The sequence below is a fragment of the Propithecus coquereli genome, unplaced genomic scaffold (assembly GCF_000956105.1).
Source record: "Propithecus coquereli isolate 6110/MARCELLA unplaced genomic scaffold, Pcoq_1.0 Scaffold79, whole genome shotgun sequence".
Classification (NCBI taxonomy): Eukaryota; Metazoa; Chordata; class Mammalia; order Primates; family Indriidae; genus Propithecus; species Propithecus coquereli.
The window spans coordinates 7,679,598-7,706,366 of NW_012154062.1; the positions used below are offsets into that span (position 1 = coordinate 7,679,598).

At 46.8% G+C, this 26,769-nt stretch overlaps 1 protein-coding gene across 3 annotated transcripts in view; it reads right to left on the reverse strand.

The window, feature by feature from the left end:
* Positions 1-8,591: 8,591 nt before the first annotated feature.
* The window catches only part of ADRA1A (adrenoceptor alpha 1A), an 89,266-nt gene continuing 71,088 nt past the window's right edge, over positions 8,592-26,769 (reverse strand). Inside the window, exons 2-3 of one of the 3 annotated variants that reach the window (XM_012663028.1) lie at positions 14,921-15,306; positions 8,592-10,252 (exon numbers count right to left, since the gene is read on the reverse strand). In XM_012663028.1, the coding sequence (XP_012518482.1) occupies positions 10,244-10,252; positions 14,921-15,306 (395 nt within the window). In that variant the 3' untranslated portion in view covers positions 8,592-10,243. Of the gene's footprint in view, positions 10,253-13,301; positions 15,307-26,769 lie in introns of those variants that run through there. The other 2 variants (XM_012663029.1, XM_012663027.1) reach the window with 2 other exon arrangements.

Below are 26,769 nucleotides of genomic sequence, written 5' to 3' on the forward strand. Positions count from 1 at the left end.
CCAGTCAGCCCACACTTGCTCGTCTGGCAGTGTGGCAATGCCGTGTTTGTGTTCTGAGCAGATCTAACAAGGAGACAAGCAGAAAAGCTGCAGCAAGCTGGGAAATGTCACCTGGGTTCATGGTTAAATGGCATCAGCCTTATTGAATAAAAATATAATTTTAACTTCACAGGCAAAACGAACCTCCAAATTTGCTTTCCTTCCCCCGGCAAGTTGAGTCCTTCCTAATTTCTAGTTGATTGCAAAAGTGCAGCTCAAGTCCTTCCCTTTTGCTTCTGTTTCTCCTGCCATCTCTACTGCGTTGGGTTTGTAATACACTATCAGCAGCCTGTGCTGATCATGTACCTTGATGTGGCATAAGATGCCCACCCTTCGATGACGCGATAGCCAGCCTTGGGGTATTGTCGTCATTCAATTATTTTCCGCATTTTTTGGTAGGAAAACCTCTTTCTTTTAAAACATATTGCACAACGTTTTCTTGCTAAAAACAATTCCTCAATTTGTAAGGACGCCGACTTGGCTGGTGTGAGATTTGCTTGTTTAGACGTCCAAAGCATTTGGTTCTTCTTACGGATTAGCCACCCCATGCCCGAGCAAATATTTGTTCGTATGAAGAGAAAGAAAAAGACCTTCTTCTTCTTTTTTTTCCTGTGCAACCATCCCAGTGTAATGCTGTGCTAAGCCTTCAGAACAAAGTGGACCAGCCAGCTGCGGAACCAAGGCCTTGTGATTTTCAGCCAAGCCAAACATGGCAGCTCTGTCGGGAAAGCCCCTGGACTCACCATGGACTGGCTCTTCCAGTGAGTTCTTTCTTGGCTTGAAAAGAAAATCAGAATAAAAGCAGATGTGTGGTTTGCCTGTGGGGACTCGGGGAGGGGGTGTTTGCAGAGCCACGTGGCCACTGTGATAAGCAAAGCTGGCTTCCCTGTGCCCCGCCAGGTGGGAGGAGGCGGTGAGCCCAGCACACCCCTGAGGTTCACCAGCCCCTGGGCCTTTGCACAGACTCCTTTCTTGCTTGCCTGGAGCAGCTCCTCTGTTCCCCACACCGTTTATCCTCCAGCATCCATCACAGAGGCCACCATTTTTGAGAAGCCTAACTCGGAGGCTGCCGGGTGCCCTCCGTCAAGCGCCCACGGCACTGCGTGAATAACACAAGTGCTTTGAGGGCAAGGCCTGTGTCCCCACCCTTGTCATTCTCCATGCCCTGGACTTGGCCCTGGAGCACAGTCAGCCCTTGCTGAGCATCATGGGATGGATAAAGGAATAAGAGAGCCAGGCAGGGGGTAGTGGTGGGCACAGCACCTCCCTTTGGATGAAGGGGATTTTGTTTTGTGGCATGGTCCTTTCTTCTGTGGATGTGCTATAATTTGAGGGACACTAACTTTTAAGAGTTAAAAATATTTAACTTTTAAGAATGAAACAGGTTGGTGGTGTACTAAGCTGATTTCCAAAAACTGAGCTATTTGTCCCCCAAATCTGTTTTCCTCTTTCTCTTGCACTCACGATCACTCCTTAAGTTACTGTTGTTCCAATGTCATCCGCAGTAATTTGTTAGATTTGTGCCTTAGTCAGATGGATTCTTGATGAGGAAGTAAATCCACGTGTCAGGCAAGACTCACTGGCTCCTGAGGTGGGTTCCAAAGATGGCGGGTAGCTGGGAGGGTGGTGGGCTGCACGCCCCCCTTCATTGGGCCGCAAGGATGGCAGCCGTGGACTGGAAACTTACATCACGTGATGAGCGTGTGTCCCCTTAAAACACGAAGTGGATTGACCTTTAATGGATCATGTACTTTTAATATCCTATGCATGGTGCATCGGCATGACCAAAATGTGATCCTTTTGTAGAGCAAGAATTCTTCCTCCAAATGCAATGTATCCATTTTTACAAGTTCAGACTTTGGTAGAGCCGGTTCTTCTTAAATTGAAGCCCACCCTTATTTCCCCACTGGCCAGACCAGTCACAGTCTGCGCCCTGTGACATGATGCTTTCGGTTTTCTTCCTCCCAGCACCAAAAGAACCAGTCTTCATTTTAATTTGGGCCAACACCGATCTGTTCATCCTTGCCGCAACTCACCAGCTGCTTCTCAACATCCAGAAGACCGAAATAGCCATAGACTGTGTTTATACAAAGCAGAGTTGGGCCAAGGACCTCATCCCCGAAAGTGACTTTTCCCCTCGGTTTAAAACAAGTTTGAGATTCCGAGTCACAAGAGACCATTTGGCAGGGAGATGGCGGCAAAGTCCCTGCCAAATGCAGCCTCCAAGAAGGGGCGACGACCCACGCCAGCCCCAGTCGTGGTGAGCTGAGCTTGCAGTCTGGTCCTCCCTGTGAAGCCACCTGCTCAGAAGGGTCCTGGAGACCATTTAAAGGGGTCAACAGAAATGCCTAGACTCCAGCAGGACCTGAAATTAGAACTGAGATTGTGACCTGGAGCTTCCATGAAACGGATCTCAATTCCCAGTGAAATCAAAACTGCCTCAGTTCAGGATTGGGAACTTGCTTTTCGTTTTGTAAACATTTCCTTCTGACAGTTGCTCGGGCCAAGAGGTGCTCAGCCCTGTTTCCTTAGATGATTTAAAACCCAAGCTTTGCTTCAAACACTTTTTGACTTTTTGACTTTCTTTCTGTGGTCAAAATTACTTCTCTTTCTCATAACATTGGTTATATAAACACACACACACACCCCTTTTCTATAATGACTGCATTTTATGTAGTGTCTTCATAGAACAGCTATGATAACTTAAAATACTTCCTATTGCCAAGTACGTAGCCCGTGTGAGAAAGGTTACAGGCACCAGCCCAACGACAGGTACTCTTGTTTTGGGCTGTCTATAATCCCGAGAGCATGGTGGGAATCTTTAGAACAGTACAGTTAGTCTGATTTTATAAAGTTAAAACAAAATCTCCAGGTGGGGATATTTCCAACCCAGAGAAAGTAGTGCAGTGTGGGCAATACCTGAAGTTGGAATTTGGTGCCCAGCACCTGGAACGCAGGCACGAGAGCACCCAAGCTTTGGCACAGCACTTGCTTTGCGACTTCCTTTCTAATTAAAGAGAAACCAGTGTCTTTAGCTGGCGAGGACCAACTCCCGGAAGCATACACTTGAAGTAGGATGAAGAGCAAAGGAAAGTGAAAGACTTATTCTCTCCTTTCCTGCGTGTGGCGCAGGCAGACACGCCAGACACCGTGCAGGTGATCTGATTCACAGCAACGTGTTATTTAGGTAGCATGCGGGAGGGGGAGTGAAGACGGGAAAGGAGCACTAGCGTTTGTTGGGGGCCTGCTATGATTTCATACGTTTTGTCAGCTCAGGAGGCATTTTCACGTACACGATTTCATCTGCTCTCCCCATTTCACAGGTGAGGAAAATGGGTCAAGAGAGGTCAAGAGACTTGACCGGGGCCACTAGGTGGGTACAGAGATGGGGACGTCCATGAAGCCCAGGCCTGTGACTCCCAGTACACCCTGTTCCCGCAACACCACTTTCAAGATCCTTCTAGGTCCCCTCCTACCATGGGCTCTGGGGTGGAATTGGCAAGTTCAGGTTCAGCAAGCCAAGAGCACAGGAAAACACCAGGAGAGGGGACATACGAGCTTAACTTTTCCTACTCTTTCTCTTTTTCCCAAACTCCCTACAGACTTTACTCTCTTTCTTCTTCTTCTCAGACCTGTGACATTGTATTGGTTCTCTGTGAAAAATATATCTTTTGTAACATGACTGCAAAATCTTATACCTTAACCACACCAATGTATGCAAAGGGCCAGGCACATGGTAGATGCTCTGAAAATATCATTTTTGCTATTTAAACTTTATCTCTGCAGGAACCATCAGGGATGCATTAGAGGGAGCAAAATCATTTCTTCGTTTGCAATATGGGGTTAAGTTTCTGTGTTAATACTGGAAAGTGGAATGCTTGTGACTTGTTATATCCAGAGATTAAAAATAGCTGTTTTCCTTCACATCTGATGAAGAAAGCATGTGTTTTGATTTGGGCTTTAAATGCTGCAGTGAAGTTTCTGTTGCAGGACGTCAGTGCTCAGTTGTTGAAGTTTAGTTATCAGGCTTGGGTGTGATGTTCAGAACAGGAAGCAGGAAGTAGGGCAGGCTGCTGGGAGTGGAGGTGAGAGCAAGACAGGGACCTCACTTTCTATTCAATTACTCTCTAATAGAGGTTTTACTGTTTTAAAAAAAGTATGCAAAAAAACTAGCAATAAATTGTGATGCAAATATTTGTAATGCTTGCTTGTTTTGCTCTTAAAAATACTTCATAGGCGTGCTTCTTAATAGCTTTCCTGCTGCTGGTCAGATTGAACTTGGACAACCTTATTTGTAGATTCAAGCAGCTCATTCTTCTGCCCATTCATCTATGTCCCCTCCTCCTCTGCTCTTTACAACCGCTGTCGCTGCTGTTATGACACAGGGACTGAGCGGGGGCGGCTGTGGGGGGCAAGCAGTGCTCTCCCTGATGCTCAGCTTCTGATTAATGGGGGCCACAGGCCTCCCAGCCCTAGAGACTTCCATGAGCAGAACCCTTTTCATCAAGAAAGATAAGGCTGAGTTTAGCAAAAAGAATGGAGACCAGAGTGGGGTCAAAAAGACAAATTTTAAAGATAAATCAAGAAACCACTGCTACACTTATTCAAATCTGTTTTTGGATGGCTCTTGGCTCCCACACATGGAATACTTTGGTAGGCCCTGCCTTTTGGGGTGATGTTTTTCCCCCCTGTCGATTTCCAGATTGGATCGAAGTTGGCGAATCACATTACTCCAGACAACAAGCGTGTTCCACTATGATGGATGTTGTGGGACCAGAAAAACTTCCAATCTGGGAGTCCCCAGGGAGAGGGCAGGGGGACAGGAAACCAAAGCAGCATCGTCTCTTGCCCAGAAAACACAACAGCAGATGCTATGCCGTTGGAGCCGTCCTGATTCTTCCAAATGAGGATAAATGCTCTGTGCTTCGCAGCAGGAGGCAGGGGAGAAAACATCACTCCTCGGCTGTCAGGGGAGCACTGTGAGGGCGATCCGTGTGTCTATATAAGGGGCTCGGGTGGGTTGATGACACAGAAATGAGCTGGAATTTTGCAAGAAGAGCAAGGTGAGCCCGCCAAGGTGCTCTGAGACTGTGCAGTTGGGGCGGCAGCTCTGTTGCACTGTGGCCTCTGGGGGCTTGGGAGGTCAGTGGGAGGGGGTCTGCAGAGAGTCTGAGTTAAGATGGCTTTTAGCAGGGAGTGGCTGTCCGTATCCTCACATCAAATCAAGTCCGTGTAGCATCCTTTGCTCCTTTCTGTCTTTCTTAGGCTGCAAGACAGAGTAGAGGAAAGTGCCTGTGAGCTGCCCAGAGGCTCTTTGGCATCCATTTTTCAAGGCAATCCTGACACAGAGCAGACAGCATTGAAATACCTTTGACTCACCTATAGCTGGGTGTGAGTCATGGGGTGATCACAGGGCTCCCACGTGGTCCTCAAGGACCCGGCTCCCAAGATTGGGCTCTGCCATTGGTTCTTGGTCCCGTCTTGTTCTGTCTCAACTTCCCTGAGTCAGGGTCTGTCTCACGCCGTGATGGGCTCTGCTTTCTTGGGTGCAGACGTCTCTAAGGTGACATAGGCCCACCTGACTCCAGATGGCTGCTCGCCTGGGGTTCTCCACTGATACACTCTGCATCCCTAACTAGGATCTTGCTGTAACTTTTCAGAAATCCCAGGGTCGTCCACCTGAGCCTTCCTAGGTCGGTCGTCTGATGTTTCCAAGTCCCTGTGGACCTGGTCTCCCGGCCCCTGTCTACAGCTAGTGGTTGGATCTCATCGCTTGTTCCACTCTGTCCCCGTCTCTCCTTGCCTGCTCAGGAGGGGGCCAGGCCTTGGGGGCTGGGCTACTGCTATCGGGCACACGAAATGACAGACGGTTCATCTAGTCGACTGGGCAGAACTTATCCAAGTACGGTGTATACAAGGTCCACTTTCAAGTACTTTAAATGGCTTTAGATATTAAAAAGCGACAGAAAGATCACAATGAAGTTCAGAATTAGTTGCCAAATACATTTTATAGACGACCGCTGTAAGAACTTGGAGAGGGACTGAGATGATGGGGAAGGGCTGAATATGAAGTTCAGATCTGGGGAAAGAATTCTGGAGGAGTGAGGAGGGGGCTCTTACAGGCTGAAATGAGTCCCCCACAAATTCCTGTGTTGAAGCCCTGACCCCCGGTACATCAGAGTGTGACTGTATTTGGAGATGGGTAAAGTGATTCAGGTTAAATAAGGTCATGGGGGTGAGCCCTAAACTTGGTGTCCTTGTAAGAAGAGGACATCAGGGCAGAGACAGACACGGAAAAAGGCCATGGGATGACCCAGGAAGACGACAACTGTCTACAAGCCCAGGAGAGGCCTTAGGAGATACAACCACCCAACACCTTGATCTTGGACTTCCAGCCTCCGCAGCTATGAGACAATACATTTCTGTTGCTGGAGTGGCTCAGCCTGTGACACTTTGTTATGACTGGCCCAGGAAACTTGATGGGGCCTGCGGTGACCAAAGCAGGAACACGTGGCTGGGAGAAGACCCTTTGCTTGGAGCAGAAAGGTTCCTAGACCAAGGATGTGGTGAGTCCATAGGTGGCTCCGTGAACAAGTTCTGGAAGCAGACAGGCTGATGGGGATGGGGACAAAGGGCAGAGCACCAAGGAAGAAAGAACACCCATCCCTGGGATGGCAGTTTTGCCTGGCATTTACTTCCTGGTGGATTAACTATTGCTCAATGCTAACAGGCAGCCGGGTTTACTTTATGGGATTAATCAAGGCCTCGAAGGCCCTCCAGCACTCAAAAGGGACAGTCAACAAGAAAGAAACAACAAAGGCAAGAGACAAAAGATGAAGAGGAAGAGGAGGTGCCTTTGCAGGGCTCAGGAAAGACTTTTGCACTGTCAGAGAGAAAGAGAGATGCAGCAAGTGGTAAAAGAGGAGATGCACCCATGAAAACTACTCAGACCACCAGCTCTTTCTCTAAAATGTGGCTGCACATTATTGTTTTCACCCTTCATTTGGAACCAAGAGTATAAGAACAGAAAGGCAGCAATGCAAGCAGAGGGTAAAAGTTCGTGGGGACCTGGAGAATGTCCTCAGCCTGCTGGTCCCATCTCCTGCCCTGGGCTCACCGGAGGCTGCAGGGGCCGGAGCTCACCGAGCCAGGCTGACATGGGAAGGGGGCAGAGTTGTTGAGGGCAGCCCCATCTTGTCACCCAGAGCTGTGTGTAGAAAACAGGGTGTCCATGGGAAATGGTACCCTCTGGAGCAAGGGCACTGACCCCAACATCTTTCAGTGCTTGTAAGTTTAGCAAGGAGGGGAGACAGGAGACAGGGTCAGGAAAGGAAATGTGAAAGGTGAAACGGCAAAGGACCAAGGTCAAACAGGGCCCTGGGGAAGGGGGGAGGGAAGGGAAACTGTAGCACAGTGTCAACTCAAGGCTTCCTTCTGGTGCCCGAGGCTGGCAGTGGTGTTATTGCTAAATGGCCTCGACATGACCGGGTCCCTCCATATCAGTTCTGCACCCTCCACCTTCCACGCCCTCTCCCCGTGCCCTACTGTGAAGTCTCATCTCTCAACAGGACTGGAGGGAGGAAGGGGAGGAAGACCCTCCAACAAAGCGCCAGCTCAGGGACACGTGGCTTTGGCGAAATACATTTCCCCACAGCAACACCATTTCTATTCTAGTTAGGCAATTGCAGACTTAAAGAAAAAATAGGAAGAGAAGAAAGAAACAGAGAAGGAGGAGGAGGAGGAGGAGGAGAGGAAACACGACTCTTGTTTGTCTTTTCGAAGGTGCCCGTCCCTCCAGCACCCATTACTGTACCCCTGGCTCTTCTTGGGCTCCAGACAGGCCCTCCAATGCCCTGCTGTGGGGCACCATGGTCAGGACGCCTTCCCAACGAGCCAGTGTGGCCCCAAAGTCTCTGCGGGTGTCTGGGGACCTCCCCTTCAGCAAGTTCCAAGGGTCTGGCAGAAATTGCAGGCTGGCTTTGGTCAAGTGGCGTCTATCAGTTGTTGCTACCTGCAGAGGCGGCCAGATTGTGCTGGGATTTTGCTAAAGGGCTGAGAAACCCCGTGGCTGCACCCGGGCTCCTGCTGCCCTGCCTGTTCCACAGGAGACACCCGTGCAGGGGCAGTGGACACTCCCCGCTCACCCTGATACCTGCGCAGGAAATCATAATGACACGTGGAGCAGGCTCCACCCCTGAATGGAGACTTGCTACTTTATCTAAGAGCTCATGCAGGTTGGGAACATTAATTAAGCCAAGTGGACATGTGCCAATGGCATATTAAAAAAAAAGATGCTTGTCTGTCGAATACCAGAAACCATGCTCAGCATCATCTGCATTATGCTGTCAGCTAGGGACGGCTCAGATCGTGGATGGCAAACGATGGCCCGTGGGCTACATAGGGCCCACGGCCTGTTTTCTTCTTCTTTTTTTTTTTGGTGGGGGGAGCTAAGAATGATTTCTACATTTTTAGAGGATGCCTTCCTCCCCCCGAAAAAGTAAAAAAAAAAAGAAGAAGAAGAAGAAGAAGATGTGGCAGAGATCGTTTAGCTCACAATCCCTAAAATATGTGCTATCCAGCCATATACAGAAAAGGTTTGCAAACTCCTCATGGACAGGAAATAGATTTTTATTTTTTGGTTCATCTGGGCATATCCTTCTCCTCCCCCACTTATGACAATGCCTTGGAAAAATGCATTCTTGACTTTTTAACAGATGAACTTGGAATCCATCCAGCTCGTAAGCTGGGGACTGTCTGTGCCTTTCTGTATTTTTTGTGCCAAGCGCAGTGCCGGGCTCAGGAGAGGTCACTTGCTGCTGGTGACCATCAGTGTGTATACAATGACCCCCAGGCTGACCGGGAAAAGGAGTGTTCCCAAAACTCCCCTTGGGACCTCTGTGTTCCTGAGGACACTAAGGCGATGGTCACTGCTGGCTTTGCCTTACACATCACCCTGTGGAGCAAACCCAGAGCCGCCTGCCCCGCCTGTGTCCTTGGCTCTGCTGCTGCCTAGCTAGGGAGAAAGACCAGAATCGCATGTGCTTGTCTTCTAGCCAGTGACAGAGGCATAGACGAACCCACACTCGGCCCTAGAACAGGCCTGCGCTGCCAGCCACTGGCAGATCCAGCAGCGGGGAAGGTGCAGGCAGAGCTGGAATTATGGGCTGGAGATGAATGAGTGAGATAGGAGAGTCAAGTGTTGAGAAATGCAGTGGACCCTGGGGACATTGGGGTGTCATGGAAAAAGGAGTTGGAGGCTGGATATGGGGAAACTCAAAGAAATTCTTAAAACACCGCCCCCCATCTCTTCCTTCTCTTTTTACAGCACAGAAATGACATGAAATAGGCGAAGTTATGTGACAAGTATAAAGTGCTCCACGAAAGGGTGGAAATATTCAACTCAATGTGGGATTTTCTGCCTTAGCTTCCTCTCTGCCAGATTGGAATGCACCTACTGCGTTCAGGCTTTTGAATAGGCCAATGCCTTCATTACTTTTTTCTCCCAACACAGTATGAATTTGCTCTTAGATTTCCTACTTAATTAAGTCTGTATTTTTCTTAGCTTAGCAATAATCATTCCCAGCTTATAATGTGGCTACACCGAATATGATATGGAAAAAAAAATAAAATAACAACTCCTGAACCACAGGAAAAGGAAAGACGATTATTCTGCCTTTTGAAATAAGTGAGCAACCAGCTCTGGGGCAGTTCCTTGCTTCTCAGTTGCACCTGCTTTGAGCAATGCCTATGGTAAGTCTTCCCCTCCCGGACACCTCCCCATGCCCCCAAACCCTACAGCCTTCCTTTTAGGTGGGAGAACCAGTCATCTGTGCTGTAGCAGCAAAGCAGAAATGACATTTTCCTGCGTAGAGGAGACACCCATTCTCAGCCCCAGCTCCGTGCCATTTGGGTCTGGGGAGTGTGAATGAGCTACCGCGATGGGAGTCCTGGCAACGGGCCGACGTCCTCCGCTGAAATCCTAACTTGCTTTTGTTGGCCCAGCCCCACCACGGTCATCTCCACTCACTCCTCTCGCGGGGACTCTGGAGGGCCAGGAGGCCACAGCTGCCATTGCTTTCTGAAGACGGTGGACCCCACGGCAGCCTGGCTCAGCCCTGCTCTCAGCTCAGTCTGTGGACACGGAGCAGGTACAAACAGTGTTCCAGCCGGGCTCGACCGGAGCTGTGTGCAGGTGGTTTCATGGTTACGAGTCCTAGTAGTGTAAAAAGAGATCAGAGTCACCAGCGAGCACACCTCTGATGTCTCCAGGTTTGCTGCCTCTACCTTCTTTTTAGTCACCCTGGTTTTTCTTGGGGTGTTAACCTTCCATCCGCCTTTACTGATGAGCAGAGCTCTTTCCTTAATTAGTTAGTCCACAAATATTCATATGCAGAGGCAGCATCTTTTTTGGCAAGAGAACTTGAACAGAACCAGCCCCAGCAGCAATTGAGAATGCTTATCAAGCTGTGATTAAGTAGCTGTAATTAAAGAGTGAACAATTACCTGCCCAAGCAAATAGTCCCTAAAAGGTTCTCACTCCCAGGCCATAACCATGAAACCTACCTGGCCAGAGGGTCTGCATGCTGGTTCACTCTGAGGGGGTGGGGAAGCTGAGATACTGGGACATACAGCTTTCACTTGAGAAAGGACATCAGGAACAGGTGCCACAGCTTCCAACTGAAATCTCATTTTCAAAGACTGCCTAGGTCTCTAGCTACCTGAAGATCAGCATTCTGAACACTTTCTCCACAGTGACATCTATAAAATCCATGTGCTTGACACACTCTGCAATTCCTGCTAAAATACCTATAATCCATTCCCCTCTCTCCAACTAAAAAAAAAAAAAAAATAGTTGGAATACACGTGAGCAAAATTGAGTGATGCTGTATTTGTTCTCATTCATTTTAAGAAGGGATGTACTTCCTAAAAGTATCCATATTAATTGCAGTCGGTAATCAATGACTTCAATACAACACCCAATGTATTTCCTATCCGCAATTGCTTTTTGCTGTTCTTGGCCAACGCGGCCTCTTGTGCGTTCCCTCATGTGCCCATCTTCTCCCACCTTGGCATAATTTGTCCTTCTTGCAAGGCCTTAATAACATTGCAGGCCATTATCCCCTAAAAAAGTGGTGCAATGTGATAATTAGAATTGTAGACACCACACCCTTCCACGGACGACCTGCTCTTGAGTTTGGCTGGATTGGAGACATGACAGCATATTTGCCAAGTTTAATCTGGAGGCAAATCCCAAGGAAATGAAACATTAAACAAGTTTGGTTATGGTTTGGTACCCTCAGCATAACTAGTCCAAACCAGAGGACTTTTACCCCCACTCTCTATGAAACAGGGGAACTATGGCAAGGCACAGGCTTGGAGTTAGGGAGACCCAGGTTTGAATCATGGTTCCTCCTTGACCTTGGGCAAGTCCTTAACCTCTCTCAACCATCAGATTTTTATCTCTAAAATAGGAGGAGAAGAGTTGCTACAAGGTCTAGAGACAAGCAGTGCAAAATGCCCTGCAGATGCCTGGCACACAGTAGGACCTAACAGAAAAGCCGTAACAGACACACTAAGTGATTATAAGCAGAAGCAGTCTTGGGTGACACATGAGGGAGGGGAACGGAAGAAAACTCTGATGAGAAAAATGCTTTTCTGAAATCCTTGCAGCAGTCTGGGGAAACCTTCAAATAATGAGATTCAAGGTCTCTCTCAATGCACGCAATCTGAATTGCAGAATAAACTCAAATTTTGCCTATCCCACAGTGTCGTCTTGATTTTTATGATGTTTAGACAATCCAAAAGCAAATGCTTTTTATAACACATTAGAGAAGGCATTTTAACCACTGTTACTCTGGGTAAATTCCTCAAACTCCAAATAGAAGCAGTAAACATGTGAGTATAAATATGACAATCATTTGTTTAACTGCAACAATTTTAGATAGTTTTTGGCATGCTCAAAGGTACAGAGATTTTTGTGGCTAAGTAAAAAGTAACTCAGCTCTCATATTGTTTATCCCACTTTGACTAAGTTTTGGGTGACGAATATCAATTTCTTGCAAAACTGTCATGTTTATACCCAATATCATGCTATGGGAAAGGAAAATAATGTTAAAAGTTTGCCTCCCTGGAGAGAGGGGGCTGAGAAGAGTGCAGTGGCCAATTATTTATGGATAGTTTTACACAGATAGACAATTGTCACGGTTTTTATCTGATGAGCAAAAGATTTTTTAGTTGTTTATTTTGATTAGATGTGGCATTAATGCCAGACTTCCAGTGCTCCCAAACTTTTCCAGCTCTAAAATTTAAATTTGTCTGTAAAGGTGTTTAAAGATCATTTTGAACATGGGATCATATTTTGCTGGAGAAAAACTATTATCATTCTTTCTACAGGACTGTGGGGCAAAGAGTGATTTTCTTATTCAGATCCTAGAAGAAGCTCTTCTCACACTTAATTTTCCTAGCAAGGCATAAGAGAAGTGAGCTTTGCATATTCAAGTTCTTCCTAGATGCCTGTCTTTATGGTAGGACACCCACATCTGGTGTTACAGGACATGCAAAGAGACCAGAAGAGTCTAAAACTCCAGCCAACATCTCCGTGCCAGAATCCAAGTTCTGAACACAAGGCTGCGTATCTGTCTAGCCAGTAAGAAGAAATTCTTCACAAAGAGTCTGAGAAAGCAGTCATATTCTAGGTCCACACACAACCAATAACAACCCAATTCCACATGCAAACATACCCTCCATTGCATTGTGAAAAGAGACTTGCCTTTCAGAAGGATTTAAGGAAATTATCATTTTGCTGAAAGGGAAGAAGAGAAAGATGTTCAGGCCACGACCCTTGCTGTGAAGGTTACATAGCAGCTACAACCTGCTTGGAAATTCTTAGAGGAAATTATAGGGGAAAGAGGCCGTGGAAATGGTCAGTAGTTTTAGACCAGTGATTCTTGTTGAGAATTATTCCAAAAACATGAAACCTATTTTAAATTCTTACTGTGGGATGACAGGCATATTTTAAATTTTACATAGAATTACCATCTTCATCATTAGTAACATACAGGTTGAGCATCCCTAATCCGAAAATCTGAAATCTGAAACGCTCCACAATCTGAAACTGTTTGAGCACCCATGTGATGCCACAAGTGGAAAATTCCACACCTGACCTCATGTGACAGGTTGCAGTCAAAACTTTGTTTCATGCATAACACTATTAAAAATATTATATAAAATTACCTTCAGGCTATGTGTATAAGCTGTATATGAAACATAAATAAATTCCATGTTTAGACTGGGGTCCGATCCCCAAGATAGCTCATTAGATATATGCAAATATTCCAAAATCCAAAACACTTCTGGTCCCAAGCATTTCAGATAAGAGATACTCAACTTGTACTGAGTTATTAAGGTTTACCAAAATTTGGTATACATAAAGCAAAAATAGCACGTTCCCCAAGTTTCTGTGGAAAGTGGGAATAGACAAAGTTGAGTGGACCGCTGGATCTTTTTCCAGAATAAATGGGTTTCTGTCAAAGAATGTTTGCAAACTCCTGCTTTAGACGGTTCTTTGGTGATCTGTCAGTATCTATCCGAAGCTAAGCATTAGTATTTTTCAAAGTTCAGGGGGGATATACTTGGATCATAAGGCTCATTTCAACATGCCACAGGTGAAGCTCATTCATTAGGCAACAGTGAAGCAGGTGAGAAGAAATGGAAGTCAACATTTGCCTTTCAAAATACTATAAGCACTGGATTTTCATAACAGAGTTCTGGAAAAGGTAAGTGATTTGCCAAGAAAAGCCTTTCCTGGCCTTGTCAACAAGGCTCTCGGGTAGGTTGGCGACCTCTATCTTAGCATAAAGTTAACAATCACCCCACCCCAACCTCTTGATTTTTAAATATGGTACGGAAGAAGCCTTCCTTCATTTGATCTTGGAACTGTTTAATGGATTTTTGTCCCTACTAGTTAAATTGAAAGAGAAAATGACCCTCATGGCTGCTGTCTTCTCTTGGGAAAAGCCATGCTCTCCTCAACTGGTTCTTTGAATACTCTCCAGACCCAAGGGTAGAGAATGCTCCTCCACTACACTGAGACGTAATGAGAGCCTCTCGCTCTCATCTTTAGAAGATAAGGAGCAGTATCCAATCCAAGCGCAGCAAAAGGTAAATCTCACTGTCCCCTTTCACCCAAGCTGAGAAATTGGATGCATCAGAAGTGGTGGAGTTTTAAAAACTTGCTCTAAAAATAAACGTGCCTGGATCTTGGCCACCATCTTAAAGCTCTTCCTCTCTGGGCCCTCTCCCCATAAATGTCAAATGTGGCTGTCGGTACATTTAGCCTGAAAATAAAATCCCCTCACTTCCACCAAGAAATAACTCCAAACTTAGAGTGCGAGCTCAAAATATTCATGATGAAATCATAATCCTATATTTATAGTCTTTTGGATTGTGCCTGACATTCTGTTTCCCATGGTGGTTTTCATCGAAGCGGGCTGAGAGGATGACCGAGAGGGCATTAGCTGCGGGGGATACTGTCCAGGATCGTTCAGAACTGGGCGGTTGTGAAGCATCCTCCCTCGTCCCTGCACCCTCCCTGCTGACAGATGCGTCGGGTCTCCTCCCCTGCCCCATCCCCAGAAGGTCCCCATGTTTGATGGTCCCGTCTCGTCCTCCAGGAAGAGTGAGCTGGCCTTCCGAGAAGGAAGTGGGGTGGGTCCCTAGGATCCACTCCTTCCTTTGCACCTTCCCTGTCCTAGACCTCCTCCCCGTTTTCACTGAGAGAGATGGTGTGGACCTTAATGGTTGGAACTTGATGGTTCTCTCCAAGGCTGGGGGTTGAGGGCCCCACACAGCAGCAGACCTGCAAAAAGCTTTTACTCCTCACCCGGGCGGTGGTGCAGGCTGATTGGTCTTTGGGTACCGTAATCCTGGCAGATCCCCGGGGTATGGAAGAGAAAAATTTCCATTCACAGACCCCGTCGGTCTTGGAGATCTTATAGAAGGTCTCTCCCGAGCCCACAGGGATGCGCACCATGTCCTTGTGCTGCCTCTCCACGGCGTGGCTGGGCGCGTGCAGGGTGTAGCCCGGCGTGTATTTCGAAGACTGCTTTCTGCGGAGACACTGGATTCTCAGCACGTTCTGAAAGGCCTTTTTGAACTCTTGACTGGAGCACGGGTATATGATGGGATTGATGCAGCTGTTTAGGTATCCGAGCCAAAATACTATTTTAAAAACCGTTTCCGAGGGCTTGAAATCGGGGAAGAAAGACCCTGCAAGAAAAGACACAGATTCAGACATATTATTTGTAAGCCAACAGGCCAATCGTCTAGGAAAACAACCAAGCAAACATCTTTTTATATCTTTAAAAAGTTGCAAGTGAGTCCAAATGCATCTGAGTTGTACACAATTGATGGACTAGCTCCTGTGTAGGTAATCGCTTCATAATGTCCTCAAAGACCATTCTTACTTGGTGTATGTGACTGCCATCGATTATGCGCTGCATCAGCTCTCGGGGCTAGAGAATATCACTTGATGGCTGCCGTGAAGTGTTCAAAATGAAAACACGGAATTTAGACTGAGTCAACCTATGCAAATTGTTTTGCCTGAATTTAAAAATAAATTGGAGTCCATTTAAATAATCCACACTCATATTCAGTTACCCGAATATACCCTTTATTCCCTGATGCAGTGTTATATAGACACGGCCTAAACGCTCATGATTTCCTCTGCTCCTGAATACTGGTGTTGGGTATTTTGATGAGAATCCCAAGTTTACAAAATACTGGCTTTGCCAACTTTTGGCCAGTGGTTCCCAACCATTTCTCCTAGGTGACGCCTTTTGATGTCACAGTATACTTCCCCTCTCAATGTCCCCCGTGGCTCCCAAATGTTTGCCAGTCGCTTGACATTCAGGTTCCTCCTGGCCTCACTAGTTTTCTGATATTCTTGGTTATTATTCTTTTACTCGAGCCAGACCAAGCGCAAATTTTCTCCAAGTCCCTGGTCATTTTTTTGTCCTCTCAAGTTGGGCCACTGTGTCTTCCATGCCTTCGCCTGTCCTTTTTACCTCCGCAAACCCTACCCCTTGATCTCACACAGTGGGACTCGGTCCCCTGTGCAGTCACTGCCACAGAGCTCTGGCCAGCAGAATGAAACCGCGGAGCCTTGAACTGGGCACAATCTTAGGGATGATCTTATCCAATTACTCAATTTCCAAATTAAAAAAAAATGCTTATTAAAGAGGTTGTCACCCACTTGATGGCGATAGTCCTGACAGAGTGATGGATGAAGGGGTGTAGAACCCCCAGTCCATCCACGTTCTTTATTCCCTGATCCTCAGACTTCCGGCAGTTTGCAGTAAAGTTCGTAGGAATTATAAAACCCAAATGTCTCTCGTCACACCTTTCAGAGAGATACCAAGATAACATCTGGACTTTCCTTTCCCCTCTTTTCTTTTCCTTCTTCACTCCCAAACTCCTAATCCTTCTTTTTGTGTGTGTGTGTTTTCACTGATTTTTTTTTTTTTAAATTTCAGAATATTATGGGGGTACAAACGTTTAGGTCACATATATTGCCTTTGCCCCACCGAGTCAGAGCTACAGTGTGCCCATCCTCCAGACAGTGTGCTCTGCACCCACTAGGTGTGAAGGTACCATCCTCTCCTCCCCGCTCCCACCTAATCCTTCTGCCACTGGTTTGTAGTCACAGCTCTGCGTATACTTAGTGGAGCAGCTTGGGGTAAGTCCTATTATCCTGTTGGGCCTCAGTTTTCTTATCTGAAAAAGGAGCAGGTTGAATGGGTAATTTCTTTCATTCTAGTTATTTTATTTTTTGAGACAGACACTCTGTTGCCCAGGCTAGAGTGCAGTGGCGGCATCACAGCTCACAGCAATCTCAAACTCCTGGGCTCAAGAGATCCTCCTGCCTCAGCCTCCCAAGTAGCTGGGACTACAGGTGTATGCCATCATGACTAGCTAATTTTTTTTTTTTTTTTTTTTATAGAGACAGGGTCTCGCTCTTGCTCAGGCTGGTCTTGAACTCCTGGCCTCAAGTGATCCTTCTGGCTTGGCCTCTCAAAAGTGCTGGGATTACAGGTGTGAACCACCAAGCCCAACCTTGCATGGGTAATTTCTAATGTCCCTGCATGACTTTTCTCTTTGGTTTCAGTCTATGATCTTGATTTTATGTCTTTCCTTCCTCTTTGCTCTATGGACCTATCAGAATCATGACAAACTGCTGGTGCTCTTAAAATCCACTGGCAAGCAGTGCTCTGAAATTTAGTAGACGATTTCATAAACATGAACAAAGAGTAAACTCAAAAACCAAAAAACCCAAAGAAGACAAAATGGTGTGGTGGTCAATGGGAGTGTCCATTAGCTCTGAAGCACACGCCCTGTTAAGTTCCATGTGTCTCAAAGAAAACACACACACACACAGATGATGGAAAAACATGTTAAGTGAGAAAGTTTTAATTCTTTAGCTTTAAAGCTTTTAACATTTTCCTATAATTATAATAAACTTTACAGTCTTTGCACGTCTGGCGTGAGCCAACCACTGTGCTAGACACTTTACATGCAATTTGATCATTATTAGTAACATGAAGAGTTATACGATTCTTGTCAATATCCCCATTTTACAAATGAAGAAACTGCGCTTAATGAGGGTGAATAACTCAACCAAGGTTACTCAGATAGTTACTGGCAGAGCTGGGCTTTGACATTAGGCAGTCTGATTTCAGGGCCTGTGTTCCTTTACGGAATCTCCAAATGCATTGGAATAATGCATCTCCTGGGAGAGAGGATGACATGCAGGGAGTGATGAAGTGTGCAGTTAGGGGCAGCCGAGTTGGAAAGATGCTTTTTTTTGAACCTCATCTGAGAGGTGGAGAAAATGGCGAATGCCAACGTGACTAGTGATTTTGTTGCAAATGGGGTTAGTTTCGCCCCCAAAATTCATCTCCTATTATGATGCCCATATATTGTCCAATATTTCTTCCTAATAGTGACAGTGATGCGATTAAGGGAGCCCATTTCACAAAGGCCTGCCTGGGTCTGTGCTTAACGACTGCAAGAATGTATGAGCTGAACATTTCCACATTTCTTCAAAAACCACCTCGTCTGGGAATGTCGCCACTCCGTAAATCGGCTAGGGAGGTGAGTGTGTTTTCCTTATTTGAAGAATTTCAATTAAAAAAAAAAAAAGGAAAAAAAATCCCTGCTTGTGTGGACTGGGGTACCTTGGCTGATGGTTCCTGTTGTGAAGTCTGGAAGCGAATGCTAAGAGCATCATCTGAGAGCCTTGGAATTTCCCACAATTCCTTCAAGGATGCTCATTCTGCTCACAGAGCCCAGTTTAGCTCTCATAAATAACATTTCCTTTTAGTCGCCTCCTTCTTCCCTTGCTTGGGCCCCATTAATTCCAAGCCTGGCTGACCCAGAGCCAAGCTCTTGTTCTCTCTCCTGCTGCAGTCACATTTTCGGAGGGAGATGCTGGCCCCTCTCCCTCTATCCATCCCACCCCAAAACACCCATCTCTTCCCTGTGGCTCAGGTACAGGGAGAGAAAGGGGGTTGGTTAAAACTTAATTATACTAAGAACTGACTGTCAGATAGTATCCAGCCTTAACCCTCTAGGGATATTTTCTTGTTAATCCAAGCAAATTTCTAGATGTTAGATTTTCAGGCAGTGAGTGGGAGATGCTTCTGGGCCAGAGACCTTCCCATAAGTGACAACATGTGGTTTATCCCATTAAGTGTGTGACAGCACCCAGATGTGTCTAAGCCTAGCACAGATTCGCCCGTTCCAAGTCTGACAATCCCACTGGGGGGCAGGTCACAGGATCCATTTCTCCTGCTTGGGGTGTTCTTCCTGCCTGGGTCGGGGAGCGATGTGATTTTCTTTGAGCAGCTGCTGGCTGGCCAGGGTTAGGAGAGGGACTTGTAGCTGTACAGCCATCAGGAACGTTCCAAAGCACGAGAAAAGACAGAGAAGGGCTGTTTCTCTCATTTACGTTATTCACATGCTGAGATCTCTTCCTTCCCTCCATATTTCTTCTCCTAGGAGGGGGAGATTGAGCTGGAATCAGGCTCAGGAAAGAGCCACCTGGTCCCAATCATCTTTCTCTGCCAAACCTTCCCACTTGGGCACCTTCTTCTCCAAGCTCCCTACTAGTTCTCTCCCCAACTTCCACTTCTCAGATCCCTTTCCCATTGGTGACTGACAATGCGTTTGAGGGTGGGAAAACAGCTGAGTGCTCCTCCCAGGCCTCCTCCCATCGCAGCTGAGCACCAGGCAGGGTCAGGAGGTTGCCACTAGGTTGTGAATTCCATTCAAGCAGGTATTATGTCAGCTCTGCTGACTCACGGAGCTCCAGAACCCAGGGCGATGCTGGAGTCTTGAGGGCATTCACCCAGTTGTTGTTGAATGAATGGCTGACCTCCTCACTCACCGAATGAAAGAATGAATGAATGAGTGACTGCATCCCCTCGTCCTCCCGTAGTTCCGCCTCACTCTGAGGCTCGCTTTTCTTCTCTGATAGCCGTAGCCCTGTGTTCTCTCCCTGACCCCGCCTTCCTTCCATTGTCTCCCTTTTTTGCTGTTTCTGTTCAATCTTCTGGTTTTCTCTGTGATGGTATTTTACTATCATTTCTCCCTTGTTGCATCATTTGGCATCTAACATTCTAGTTTTCATTGTCATGCTTCCCAGGAAGAGCCAGACTCCTGGATCACCCACAGGGGAAGCGGGGCTCCTATGCCTTCGGTGGCTGTAGCTATGTTTTGTTCGTCAACAGCCTCTGCCCAGGCTCTGCTTTGAGAGAAGCCAATAGCTCCAAACTTAATTCCCTGAACACCTCGCCCTGCAGGTGGGTTCGTCCTTTGCATGTGAATTTTGTCTGAATTAATTCTTGGGCTTTAGAAAATTCCCAAATCCTAGGGGCTCTTCCCTTCACTGAGTTTCCTTGCATCATCTGGTCTGCTGCAGAATTTCTGACTCTTTGCTGACCCTCCAAACATCCTGACCAACTTCACTGTGTCAGACCAAATTGGGTAGAGCAGATGTGTAGGGCCAAACACCACCTCTCTCACCCTTGGAGATTGAGCATCCTCACCTCCACTGTGGAGGCCTCTGGATTCCAAAAAGAAATTGAAACTAATGATTTCAAATGATGCCTCTTGCCTTGTCACTTGATGTCCCATGCATTGGGAACATCTGACTTCATTTTTGATTTGGGGCTGATCTTTTGGGCTTATAGGGGGACACTGGGAGCTGTCCCAGTGAAGGTTTGGCCACTAGAGTCACATTTTAGCTATGAAGTTACAGAAAAGTTTGCCCTCAGTGGCCCCAATACAAGAAAAAATCATTTTCTTGCCCATGTTGGTCTCCTACGTGAGCTTGCTACACCAGCGCTACGGTTTACTCCAAAACTTGGTGAAAACAGAAATGGAGTTCTTGAAGTCCAACCCAGCACTGGTAGGTAGAGGTTCCTCTGTGGTTCGACTGTTTCTCTCCGATCGGGGTGACTGGGTCTGGGAGCTGGAAGCTATGAGTCAGTCTTCTCGATTCCACCCTCACAGCTTCTGCGCTTGATTTTTGCCTACCGGAAAACCTGGCATCTTAATGACAACTTTGAGAGACACTGGGTTATGCTAACCCCTAATTAGCGGGAGTCAAGGAACACTAGAATGAGAAGACTGGCAGGAACTCAGAGATCAGAGCTGTCAACCTGTCCTTTACAGGTGAAGACAGCGAGGCTGAGTAGGGGAGGGAGTCCCCAAATCACACTGCTCTGCTGCAGCCATTCCTGCTCCTGATTTTTGTGTGCCATTTAAGAGCCCCACAGTGGCACGGAAGCGCTCATATGTCCAGCTGTTACTGGATGACAACTGGTTTTACAGAGATGAGCAGATAGAGGAAAGAGGAGAGTACCATCCTCAATAGTGACGTAATTTAAAAAGTTGGAACGTGCCATTCAGAGAGGGTTGTAGGCATCGTATCACATTCTGAGAATTAGAGTTTAAATGACTCCAGTTTTTTTTTTTTTAAAGCAAAATCCAAAGGAGAATCTAATGTTATGGGACCATGGGAGAAAATAACCCTCCCTTGTCTCTCCTCGTCCAGCCAGTGGTCTCCCCAGTGTGACTGGTACACGTCCAACAAACAGAGGACAGAAACAACCTGTCACACAAATTGGTGGCCAGTTCCCAAGGCCAAGGAGCTCCAGTGCCAAGCAACATTCAGGCCAGACCAATTGACACCTTCTTACCGGGAAGCAAACTCAGCCCCATCAAATTCAAGCTCAGAGAAAAGCCGTAGGAGCCAAAGCGTAAGAGCAGATCCAAGTTTCATATCATCCTGGAGTCCACAGATACCTTTGTGCTGAGCAGCTAGTTTGGCTGCATCACAGGGACTTGCCTGAGCCCTCCTGGGGTTCATATGGGGCCAGCCTTGGAGAGTTCTCAGCCAACAAGAAGTATTTGGATTATCTACCTGGAACAGTGGCCAGGAACCTCTAAGAAGCTGGCCAGATTAGCCATGGACCGGGACCCTAGGCTCACAACCCGAGGTTCATAGACAGACTTCCCACGATATTAAATGTGTACGTACAGGGACACATTTTCCTGGGAAGAGCCTTTAGCTTCCATCAGCTTCTCACAGTGGTCTTTGGTGACAGCAAAGATGGCTCAGCCTGGACCCCAGCTGGTGAGGACAAGCTGTACCGGGCTGGGGGACCTCGCTCAGCCCGATGTCCCAATGAGAGGATTGAGCTTACAGACGGGGCAAGTAGATGTTACTTTAGTGCCTCTTTGGAAGGACCTCACCTGGTTATTTTTCTTCCCCTACTTAACTGGGGTGTGGAATTGCACAGCTCTCGACTCAAGCATCTGAGAAAAGTCATGTGGCTGCTCCCTTGAGAGTGTTAGAGTCTTTTCTGAACCTTCTGGCAGGAAGCTTGAATAGCAGGCTAGGTGGGGAGAGGTGGAGGTGAGGAGGGGCGGGGGGGTGCAGTGAGAAAGGAAAAGTGCACACTGAGCTGGGTACACAGTCCTGCAGGAGACAAGCCCAGGCCACCATGGGGGCCACCCGGTGTGGGATGGGGGCGTGGCCCACTTTTCCAGGGACCGGTTGCATTGGCCTGTGGTTACTGTCGTGAAGAACCACTGCTCCTTGCAAGCCAGACAAGGAAAGAGGTCACTTGGGGAGATGTTCCCTCATCCCTCAGACTTCTGCAAGTGGCAGATAAAGCACTCGGTACGGGATCCTTCTGGCTGGCCAAGGGCAGCTCCGCAGAATAAAGAATTTCATCTTGGATGAGTCCAAGATTCTCAAATTAAAGCTCCTCAAATGGTCTGCTTCACCCGTTCACAAACCCCCAAGCAGCATTTCTCCTCTTAGGGCAGTGGGTCTGTCCCAGTGCATGTGTTGGACCCCAACGCCCACAGGAACCCAGGAGAGGGAGTGCGGGACCCCATGCAGTGCGAGCATGTCCTTCTAGAAGACCTCCTTGTGTCGAACAAATATTCCCAAACTCTCAAAAGATACCAAGATTCCCCATCACCCTTTTTACCAAACAAAAGATTATTTGTTCAGGGAAAAGCTAGCCATGAAGTCATCGTGTTCTTTTACGGGCTGTTTCCCTAAAAGTGGATCTCCCTTCATAAACCAGCTTATTTTTCAAACTGTGCCACTTTTGTGAAGGTCACCGTTGTTTCACTAGTCTCCCATTTAAAACGTCTTCTCTGCACAAAAGCTTTCCTCAACCACCACCTTGACCTCACACCTGCGGGGAGCTTATCTCTTTCATAGCACATTTCACAGTTTTTAAGTTTTCTTATTCACTTTCTTTCTTTGATTGTCTCATCCTCCAGAGCGCAGAGGGTGTGCTCTCCCACGGTAGGGCCCGGGCCGTCTCTCTTGCTGCATGTGAGGTCAGGGCAGGGGCCCAACACAGTGCCTGGACACTGTGTAAATGGTATGTAAATGGTCCCTCCCTTTCTTTTGCCTCCCACGTTCCAGACAGTCATCAGGCCCCACGATGCTTTCCTGCGGAACACCTTCCACGTGTGCCTTGCTCCTCCCCGCCATCTCCAGCAGCCCTGCACTTGTTTACAGCCGGGTGAGTCATCTTTCCCTCCTGGGCCTCAGTTCCCTCATCTGTCAAATTAAAGGTTTAGAACAGGTGATTGACACTACCCCTTCCTTTCTGTAAAAGCAAATGCTTCTAGGCAAATGGAAGCAGTCAAAATGGAAAAACAGGCTTGTGTCAAGTGGGATGAAGAAGGAACACTGTGGGGAGATGAGCAGAGGGGAGGAGGGCAGACTTTGGAAGGGAGGGGAGCCCAAGATATTGGGGGGTGGTTTGGGAGGACACCCCAGTGTCTGTCCTGGAGGCTTATTCTGAGCTTGCAGAAAGAAAGGCTGGGAGGAGAACCCAAGGGCTGCCCTCATGAGGCGCACCTGCCTGGAGAAGCCCGCTGACATCAAACGGGAACACTGTTTGCCCTTCTGCAAGGAGCATGGTATGATCTGGGCTGCTGGTGGCTCCAGAGCTCCTCGATGACATATGGGCTACACACATGCATATCTGGGGCCTGGGAGGTGATGGCAGTGGTCATCTGGTCCTTTCCAAAGAGATGGGGCAGAAAGAGAAGAAAGTGGTGGAAACCATGAGAAAAAATTCCTAGAAATAACTAAAGAGAGGGGAGGTTTTTCAAGGAGCTCAGTAATTCCATTAAGGGAACCTCATAAAGGTGTATCTGCTGAGATACATGTTGTGGGTTATCGTTTTGTTGCTGAGAAGATCAAGTTCAAGCTCATCACCCTGTCATTCAAGGCCTGTCATCATTTGGTCCTACTGGTGCTATACAACCTTCTCTTCCATTATTCATTCATTTAACAATTTACTCAGCACCTTCTCTGGACCAGGCACTGCTGTAGATCTGCACAAGGTTCCTGCCCTTGGAGTTTACATCCTGTGAGTATCTCCAGCAAATGTCTGTTCGACTGAATTATGAATGTCCAACACGAAGGCTCTCTTCCTGTCATGGAAGATTTTTCACTGTAACTTTGTTAATCCCCCAAGGTGACTGTGACCTCATCTTGTGTGGTTGTGGTTGGTTCTCTGCTGCTTTCTCCTGCTGTTCTCTCAGTGACATTTCCCTCTCCCCTGTGTCTATTAAGACTTGAATGTATTAGATTCTCTTTGTCTATCTTCAAGGCCGAGTTTGAAATCCAGCTAATCCACGACCCCTTCCTTTAGTACAACCTAGCTTGCTTTCTCACTGTTCCCCTTACGTATTTAGCACCTGTTAACTTTTCTCTATAGCAGTTACCACCATCTTCTGACTTTTACGTATTTCTTTCTTTTTCTTTTTGTCCCTTTTCTTGAATATAAACTCCTTGAGGGCAGAGCTTTTTGTCTTTTTATTGCACTGCTGTATCCTCAGCACCCGCAACAGTTTATAGCATGTAGCAGGCTCCCGATGATATTGTTGAGTGGACGACACATGCAACCCTCACGATTTTAGTGCTCATCCTTCATTCACATCTCAGCGATGAACGCGATTCTCAGTGAACGTTCACTGAGTCAACGGACGACGTTTATTGATGGAAGAGAATGAGATTTTGAGTAAAACGCCTGCTTCCACTACTCACAGCTAGAAATACAATTTTAAATGGAGGAACGTGTCTTAACTCACATTGCAAAACTTTATCTTCTTGATCTCCAAGATAGTCATATTAACATGAAAACAAGACCATTCTCTAAATAATTTTAGACTGCTAAGATGCAGCACTTCATAAAATTATTACTTCCAGTACCTATAAAGTTATTTTATAGGGCCCTGGAGGAAGGGTTGGAGCCCATAATTAAGAGGTGATAGCCATCATCTCCTCTCCTATTTGTGGGCTGTGAGTCCGAAGCCAAACACCACAAATCTGAAGCAGGGGCATAAGCAACCAAAATCGATCTCCCAAGGAGCAAGTGTAAGACTTTTTCAGGACGATGTTCCTTCATACTCAGCTGAAAGGCTTACCCATGTTCAAGTCCTGATTGTCACTAGCAAGGGCCTGGGTGAGCTGGCTGATGCTTGTGCAGTGTGAGCTGAACAGGGGAGCAGACAGATGGATTTTCGGTTCTAGATCACTGTAAAGATGCTTAATCAGAGTTCTCTGGACAATTACCCACTTGGACATGACATACCAGGTCCTCTCAATGGCCACTGGCTCACCTGCAGGCAGCCCCAGATACTGCAGTCATCCTCTAGCAGAAACCTCCAGCTGTGCGTAGAGTAGGAACAGGAATAACACCTTGCTGCCCACTCCCAGCTCCCACACGCCCCTCCCCTGCCTAGGGTAAGCTAGGGATGGAGGTTGCTTGCAGATCTCTGCTCCTTCCCTCCAGCTGCTTAGGTAAACAGCCCCAGGCTCCATGTGGACTAGACCACCACGAGGCCTGATCTCCATCGGACATGGGTAGCATTCAAATGGACATAACAAGTACATACAGGAATTTTAATAGCTTATTTAAAAAACACAAGATGTCTTTTTGGAAGCTATAATATGGCTTCTAAGCATAGCTGGGCAGATCAATTTTTAAAATGCAGAATGGGACTTGGGGCAATTTTCTCTTTAATTTTAAAAGGCAATAGAGTATGGCACTGTTTTGATGATAGACATCTTTGCAAACAAGAACTGGCTATGCCTCCATCTTGAATAATAAATGCCACATTTGGAAAGCTCTGCTTTGCTCGCAGAGGACAACCTCACTCTTTCAAACTTAACCAACCCTTCTGAGCCTCAGCTGAGAACTGCCTGGTACTTTCAGGGGGAGATCAAGGTCAGGGCAGCTCCTCCGTTTCGCATTTGGTCCTGATGACTCTCAAACCTCTATTCCTAGACCATACCTGTCTCTTGGACTCCAGTCTGGCACACACAACTATTACCAGACATCTCTCCTGATGGTTTCAAACCATCTCATCCTTGACATCACCAAACCAAACTCACCATCTCTCACAAACCTTCTCTTTCCTCTCTGCTACATCCTCAGTTAGTGGCATCCTTCCTCTCAGTTGTCCAAGCCAGAAACCCATTTTCACCTTCAACCCTGCACTCCCCAACCTCCTCCACAACATCCAATCACCCAGTCCTGACCATGGAACCTTTGTTCACTTGTCACCATCCACCCTGGTTCAGGACACCAGCAAAAGACGATCTGCCTGTAAGAATGAGGGTGGGTCAAACCATGCCTGCCCGGCTCCATATCTTACTCTGCACCCCCTAATACTGAACCTGCTGAGAATCTACATAGCCCCCCTCCCTGGTTTCTCTACTGCCGTGCAGTGCGGCATACTCACTGCTAAATTTTCACTGGCAAAATCAGATCCATTTTTTTTCATTGGGTGACTGACTTATCTGTATTAGACCTATAAATATATCCTTGCCAGATACGAATAGTAGATCAAAAGAATACATGATTAATTTGATAGTTATAGAAAGGCATTAAGTAAAATTCATCACCAATCCTGGATAAAATCCTCTTAATGCACACAGACTAGTAAGACATTCACTTTGGAGCACAAAGAAGACCTATCAAGTTCTATCTTAATATTTCACTAAGAAATACTAAAAGAATAGACATTTAAGTCAGTACTTTCTCACTCTTTGCCTTAGGTTTCTTATGTATTAAATGCTTAACTTATGTTGTGAGAATCAAATAAGTTAATTAATGTAGAGAG